The sequence below is a fragment of the Triticum urartu genome, chromosome 5A (assembly GCF_056163025.1).
Source record: "Triticum urartu cultivar PI428250 chromosome 5A, HENAU_Tu73, whole genome shotgun sequence".
In the NCBI taxonomy this organism is placed as follows: domain Eukaryota; kingdom Viridiplantae; phylum Streptophyta; class Magnoliopsida; order Poales; family Poaceae; genus Triticum; species Triticum urartu.
Window position 1 is genome coordinate 277,429,643 of NC_141877.1, and position 7,743 is coordinate 277,437,385.

The following is a 7,743-nucleotide window of genomic DNA, read 5'->3' on the forward strand; positions in this document are numbered from 1 at the left end:
AAGAAGCAACCTTGTCTATCCCATCATGGCCATCACCCACGAAGGACTTGCCTCGCTAGGGTAGATCTTCATGAAGTAGGCAATCTCCTTGCTCGTACAAACTCCTTGGTTCAACTCCACAATCTTGTCAGAGGCTCCCAAGTGACACCTAACCAATCTAGGAGACACCACTCTCCAAAAGGTAATAGATGGTGTGTTGATGATGAACTCCTTGCTCTTGTGCTTCAAATGATAGTCTCCCCAACACTCAACTCCCTCTCACTGATTTAGATTTGGTGAAAAGATGATTTGAGTGGAAAGCAACTTGAGTAAGGCTAGAGATCAAGATTCATGTGGTTGGAATGGAATATCTTGGTCTCAACACATGAGTATGTGGTTCTCTCCCAAAAAATGAATGCTGAAGTGTAGGATCGTCCTGATGGCTCTCCTTACTAATGAAGAAAGGGTGGAGGGGTATATATAGCTTCCCCACAAATCTAACCGTTACACACAATTTACCAAACTCGGTGGGACCGAATCAGAAAACTCGGTCAGACCGATTCAGTTCATAATGTGACCGTTAGGCATTTCGGTGGGACCGACATGTCAACTCGGTGGAACCGATTCTATTAGGGTTAGGGCATAACGTAATCTCGGTGAGACCGATTACACAAACTCGATGGGACTGAATTTGGTAATAGGCTAACCAAAGAGTTGGTCAGGCAAACTCGGTGGGACCGAATCGCTCATTTCGGTGAGACCAAAACGTTACGAAAGGAAAACAGAGAGTTTGCATTGCGAACTCGGTGGGACCGATCGCTCATCTCGGTTGAACCGAAACGTTACGAAGGGAAACAGAGAGTTTGCAATCCCATCTCGGTGACACCGAGATCCCTATCGGTGGGACCGAATTAATTAGAGTTTCTGGCAGTGGCTATGTCAAGTAAACTCAGTGGCGCCGGATAGAACATTTCGATGGGGCTGAGTTTGACTTTTGGTTTGGGACATATGTGGATATGATAAAATGGTTGAGCGTTTTTGAAGCATATCACTAAGCATTTGAGCAAGCAAGTCATTAAGCAACACCTCGTCCCCTTTTAATAGTATTGGCTTTTCCTATGGATTCAATGCGATCTTGGATCACTAAAATAAAAAGGTAGTCTTGAACTTGAGCCAATGTGTGTCCTTAGCATTTTGAGGGGTCCACATTGCTAATCCATGCCATGCCAATCATTGAACTTTCTGAAATAATCATCTTGAAATAGTATTAGTTCAATGAGCTATATGTTATTAATAATTACTAAAACCATCCAGGGATAGTTGCACTTTCATATGTTCACCTCGTGCTAGTGAAATTTGTACCCCGTATATGTGAAAACCATCGAATCCCTTATCGGAATCGATTCAATAGATCCCAAAGTCTAAGTCTAACCTTGAATCGAATGTGTGCAACGTACAATCGATGATAAAATAGAATGTGATCGCAGGAAAATTGATGCTTCAGAGAGGACAAAGGGCATTACCGTCATTGACGCAGATGGGGGGGTGAAGTTGGTGCTCACCACCGGTGATCACCGTCCAGAGCTTTCCTCCGATGTATGGCCAGCGGTGCTCGCCGTGCAGATCTTGTGGCCGCCGCAGATGTGTGTGTGAGAGAGAGGGGGCGGGGGGGGGGGGGAGGGGAGGGGGGGCGGTGAGAAAATGGTGTTAAGGCGCCACTTCGCGAACCAACACGGAGTCTCCCTGCACGTGCAAACTCCTTCACCCATGATTTTTAGAAAATACCGCCACCACCCATGTGTGACCTATCGCATCGCATGGGTCTGATTATGAAAAACGACCGATTCAAGTGTGCCTTCAAAATGAAACCCAGAGATACTTTAAAAAATGTGTCATGCAGACCTAAAAATATTTACACACGATCAAACGTGCCTCCAAAGCCAAACCTCTGAAAATCGCATCCAACGAGACTGATTGAAATCGTTGCAAGTAACCAAACAGGCCATCGAGGAATTACTACTAGGTATTAACCTTTCAAGTTTATACTATTTAGGAAGAAAAAGAAATGCCGCTACACAAAGCGTCCCTTGGTGGCGCGATGGGCCGTGCAGTTGTCGTTCCAAAGGAAAAGGAAAATTGGCAGCTGGTTGTGGTGTTCGCCGCTCGCCACCGACTTTCCCGGCGCCACCGCACCGTGCGCCGGCCCCACCGGCGGCGGCGATGGGTAACTCACAGGCGTCTCCCTCGTCCGCCTCCTCTGCCAGCTTCGTCATGGCCTCCAGGTACCACAGCTTCGAAGCGCTGGGACCGCCACGGCAGCTGCTGCTTCACCCCAGCAGCAATTCGCGAGGATCATGCGGTGATCTCATCGCTCCGTCTCCACTTTCTGTAGGGCCTTCTCGAAGCAGGCGCTGGACGACCTGCGCGCGCACTTCTCCTCGCTCGCCGCGCAGTCGGGGACCCAGGGGCGCGCCATATCCCGCCCCGTTTTCCTTGTGAGCTCGCAGCCGCAAAAGTTTGCAACTGGGATTGGATTCGGGTGGATCCGGAATCCGTTTTCTGATGGGAAGTGATCCATCTTACGCAGGATTATTTCGGGGTACGTGGGGCGCTCGGCGATAGGCTATTCCAGTTGGTGGCGAAGGAGAGCAGCGTGGAAGATGGAGTCACCTTTGAGGGTTTGATCGTCTCCAAAGTTGGTACCCTTGTCCTACCGCTTGCTTCAGTTCGTTAGTTCCCTTTTGGAAGTCGTGGTGGATTGGACAAATTTGTTGGTATAGGCTGCATTTGTACTGCAAAATAAGTACGAGTTAAAAGAAAAGGGAGAAACGCGTTTCTACTTTCTATGTCATAGTATGATACTGGATGCTCTGCTTGATTTTAGACTGATTTTAAGTTGCTATCTTGTCGTTGTTCGTGGTGTTTTATTGAAACTGATTGCTATTGGTACTTCTTATGCACGATTAGCTTGGTTGGATACATATGCACACTACTTCAATCACATAAACCTTAAGTCTTCAGAAAGAAAAAACTTCCGATAACAGTTTTATTGTTCTTCAGTTGCTATGCTAATTCATCCTTTAGTAATGAACTTCATATATTTTATTTGTATTCAACACAAAGTTTTCCTTCCAATGCTAGGGAATGCCATAAGTCTTGCTAGGTCTTTTCCTTCATGCTCTGTTGTTTGATATCCATCTCTTTGTAACATGTAGGCAACATATGAAAGGGGAACTAAAGATGAAGCCGATGAGTTCATTTTTCAACTGTGCGATGTGATGGGAGATAGTATCTTAACAAGGTATTTCTTGAATGTGCTGGTAGAATTGAGTCTTCTTCTGATATGTTGGTATGTCAGTTGCCAATATTTTACCCCTTAGATGATGATTTTGTTTATGTTTGTAACGAAAGCTGCCACTTCCAAATATTTTTTCAGCGTATCTGTCCTTAGATATTTCTATTCAGGACTCTAGGTTTTTCAGAGTATCTGTCCTTAGATATTTGTATTCAGGACTCTAGGTTTTTCAGAGTATCTGTCCTTAAATATTTGTATTCAGGACTGAAGGTTTCACTTGACGAACCACTTACTCCTACGCTTTCTCTTTCATGCATTGTCAGGTCTGATCTGGCAGCTGTATTGGCGTCCATTCATGAAACCATATTTGCAGATAATAAGGAAGCCAGGGAAGGTTCAAACAAGAGTACATTTGAAGCATTTCTCAACTCTGCGGTATTTTCGAAAGATGCTGGAGGGGTCTCTGAGAAATCTATGTCATTATCAGACTTTAGAAACTGGTGTATTGTCATGCCATCACTGAGGAAATTCCTTGGAAGTTTGTTGATGCCCCCTGACTCAGGTATGTGTTGCCATTCTGCAGATTTTCCAAAAAAAGATGTGTATTCTTTGTAGCTGCATCATGACAGAAGTGTGCTCCTATTTATCGCACTAGAATAATTAATTAATTATGCTTTTAATAGTCAAATATGATCTTGCTTGAGTTCATATACATATGAACAGTACAACTGGCGTTTCCTTCAAACTGTTCCTCCTGGCTCTCTAATTCGCCTTTTACTGACCCACTCAACAGGCAAGTGCAGTTTGTGCTGTTTTGCAGTCGCACTGCTCTGGAGCACCAAAGTATCTGTTATGTATGTGAAAAAAGCAAGACACGTAGTTGATAAATATTTACTGCTGTTGAGGTACTACTAGTCTGAAATAGTGAAATCACCATTCACCAGAGTTTTAAGACCATAAAAAGTAAATAATCTTGAGATACTACTGTTGTCAGTTCTAGACCTCTAGCAACAAATCTCAGCTCTCTATCTTTCTCAAATACACTATTTGGTGCTGATCATACTTGAGCGGACGTAAACTAGGCTTATATTGCCACTGTTTCCTGTTTTAGGGTAAGTCTGAATCTGAAACTTCTATTGGTGAAGATTGAAGACATGATGCTGTTGCCAAGAGGCAAAGTATGTCAATATGTCTTTACTAACACAATTTAAAGAAATCACTTCAACAATCTATGATCCAATTAAGTAAACGTGCTATACATAGGTGATTCCACATGTCCGTTTGAATGGGATAGCAAAAGCGTGCAACTGAGTGAACCTGAAAGCAGACTGCAACACATTGTTAACATGGGAACGAGCATATCAGACAGAGCCCTTGTACTAGGCAGTTGCTAACTTTTTCTTGCTCGGGTCTGTGAGTGTTGCCAACAAGGCACATGGTGTTGGCTACTCTGCCGGAATAAGGTGGTCAATGGCTGCAGATGACCTTGTTATAGGAAGCGTCTATGGCTTTACTTAAAGATTGACCTGTCAGCCTGTATAAGAGAGCCTCTCTCTTTTTGAAATTTATGAGACCATATCTCTGTGTATTCGTGTTCATTCATTCCAAGCGAGCCTAGAAACATCATTCTTATCCCACCCCATTAGTTTTCACCACACGTCCACACTCTTGTGTGTCATTTTCTTACCTACATGTTTGTTACTCTAGCATGTTTTTAGTATTAAATTTGTTTAAACTGAATAAAAACATGTATTCTCTGTTCCCAAATCTGATTGTAGAAATATGAAAGCCAATCCTAACCTGGATGTTTATGTTATATTTTTTTATGCTTCTGTTGAGTTGTTCTATTTTGTAGGCAGAGCCGGCTTCCAGGTACCTCTACTTCATTATCCAGAAAACATGTCCTCCGAGTTGCTACTCTTAAATAAAGAGTATGCTTGGCATATAGGAGGTGGCTTCTCTCAACATGATGTGCAAGAGTGGAAGCTTCTATACCACAGTTCTCTTCATGGACAAAGCTTCAACACTTTCTTAGGCAATGTAACGTGAGTACTGTTGATGTTCTGGTCATTTTCAAGGCTCGATTCTTAGGCTAGAAGGGCAAAAGAGCATTTTTCAACTTAGGGGCAGAAATGAGCAGTGTGTTACAACTAAAGGGCAGAAAATAAATAAAAACCTAAAATATATCTTGCACTGATGTTCTCTATATAGATTCTGTGAACAAGCTTGACGGCTTATTCCATGATGGCGACTTTTATGTGTAGATTTTTCACTATGTACATAATTTTTGGCATGTTCCTTATTTTATAGGAATGGAGATGCACAGACTGTTTTGGTTATTAAAGATACAGAAGGTTCCATTTATGGTGCATATGCATCACAACCATGGGAAAGGCACAGTGATTTTTATGGTGACATGAAGACATTCCTTTTCAAGTTATATCCCGAAGCGTCCATATTTCGCCCTACAGGAGCAAACAAAAGTTTGCAATGGGTAGGCCTATCTTGTCTTTCTTTATTTACTGAATGTATTGTCATTCATCGTCCCAAGTTTGAAGTGGTGCAGGAGCGATTTTTCACAATTAGCTTATTTTGACAGTGTGCTGTGAACTTCACCTCTGAGAACATTCCAAATGGTATCGGCTTTGGAGGGAAGCCACATCACTTTGGCCTTTTCCTCTCTGCGGGCTTCGATCAAGGGCACTCATTTACCTCCAGCACATTCACCAATCCTCCCCTTTCCAACACGAGCAGGTTCAGACCAGAAGTTATTGAATGTTGGGGGATACAAGTGAAGGGATCGAATGACGAAAAGCCGGAGCTTGTAAAGGGGACGGTCCTTGAGAGATTCAAGGAGGATCGGAACATGCTGAAGCTGATTGGTATGGCGAGTGCGAGTGACTGAGCACTGAAAAAAAATCACAATAGCAGATATTTGGAGGTTGTGTACAGCACTCTTTTTATGGGAAATAATAACCTTATTTATATCTGGTCGCTACTCTTGAGTTTTAGCTCTTTGAGCTTTTCTGTTTCACATCCAGAGTGATACAAGGTTAGCTGCATGGAGTTGTGGTTTATACTGTATGGATCCAGGGCGTACTTTTCTTCCAAGTTCGAGAGCAGGGAGTAAGGAGCTGTTCGGGAAACCACCAGCTCCGCCAAATCCAAGGATCCGCGGAGTACCTGTTTATACCGAAAAAGGGTTTTCCCCGTTTTGTATTCCAAAGCAACCAACACCGAGTATAGATAACGCTGTGGCGAGCAGCAGAACACACCAAGAGAAAAAAAAAGAAGAAACAAATGCCAACGACGGCAGCTTGGCAAAGCGTGGATGATCCGCCACCGCGGCGTCCACCGGAAACAAAACACCACAGACCGAGGCTTCGATCCGCCGCGTATCAAGCAACACCTCCAAGAAGGGATGCGACGCCCACGACGCTGCTGGCCGGACGAGTCTTCAGGTTTCCCCGGGCACGAGGAGGGAGGTGGGGGTGGATACCACCGACACCCTCCAGGGAGGAATGGTGGCACCTGCAGGTGTCACCGCGTTGGGGCCGAAGCCGGCAGAGATTTCTCCCGCATTCCAACCCCAACCGCCCAACCGAACGGAACTGACCGCCCAACCGTCGCCCATCACCATGCGCCAACGCAGTAGCGCCGCCACCCACGCCGCCTCACTACGAACACCGCCACGAGGCCAAGAGGACCGGAGAGAAGCTCACCACGACAGGAGCAGCAACATCGACGCCGAGCGGGAGGGAACCACCTCCACCGCCGTTGTGCGGGAGGCCCGTGCCTCCGGCACCGTCGCGGTAGCCGTCCGGACGCGGCAGCGTGGCATGCCGGGCCACCCCTGGCCCAGCCAGGCCCGAAGAGGGCCTGTTAAGCCCCGCCGACCGCGATGCAGCAGGCCGGCGTTGTAAGTGCATCTAGTGCCACCCCTAGTTGGTTTTGGAGTATTGACGACAAACCTAGTTGAGGGACTAATGTGTTTGTGAGAATTGCAGGATAACACAGGTAGAAGTCCCTCATTGATTCGGTTTTCCTACTAGAGATGACCCCTAAAAATATATGAAGACATTAAAGTCAAAGGTGGTATATGAAGATATTCACATTGAAGACTATGACAAGAGAAGACACCACATGAAGCCTATGGAGCTCGAAGACTTAGATCTTTCGTAGTTCTCTTTCTTCTGTGTTGAGTCATAGGAACCACCGTACTGTTAAGTGGGGTCCAAGAGAACCAGTCAGAATGACTGAAGTGATGCTTAAACAAAACCTATGTCTTCGAGTGAAGACTTTGAGAGCGAATCTTGTCCAGAGTCGGGCAAGTCAGCTTTGCTTGAAGCCCAAGTAAAGTTGCCGTGTGAGTTTGAAATCTGACCGTTGGAACACGTGTCAGTTCCTTAGTGATCCAGGGTCATTTCGGACAAATCAGGTCGGGTTGCCAAGTGGCTATAAATAGCCCA

The 7,743-nt window shown here is 45.2% G+C and overlaps 1 protein-coding gene across 1 annotated transcript; it reads left to right on the top strand.

The window, feature by feature from the left end:
- Positions 1-2,047: 2,047 nt before the first annotated feature.
- On the top strand, positions 2,048-6,272 carry LOC125508305 (TLD-domain containing nucleolar protein). Its single transcript, XM_048672963.2, has 8 exons — positions 2,048-2,261; positions 2,372-2,474; positions 2,567-2,674; positions 3,195-3,280; positions 3,598-3,836; positions 5,130-5,319; positions 5,585-5,768; positions 5,874-6,272. The coding sequence occupies exons 1-8, from the start codon at positions 2,200-2,202 to the stop codon at positions 6,177-6,179; spliced, it is 1,278 nt and encodes a 425-aa protein (XP_048528920.1). The 5' UTR covers positions 2,048-2,199; the 3' UTR covers positions 6,180-6,272.
- Positions 6,273-7,743: the final 1,471 nt, after the last annotated feature.

Excerpts from the sequence above, each read along its gene's own strand:
- LOC125508305 (XM_048672963.2), top strand. The coding sequence starts at position 2,200 with ATGGGTAACTCACAGGCGTCTCCCTCGTCCGCCTCCTCTGCCAGCTTC. Across the intron at positions 2,675-3,194 it reads AGGGTTTGATCGTCTCCAAA|GCAACATATGAAAGGGGAAC; the intron begins GTTGGTACCCTT and ends TGTAACATGTAG. Across the intron at positions 3,281-3,597 it reads GGAGATAGTATCTTAACAAG|GTCTGATCTGGCAGCTGTAT; the intron begins GTATTTCTTGAA and ends ATGCATTGTCAG.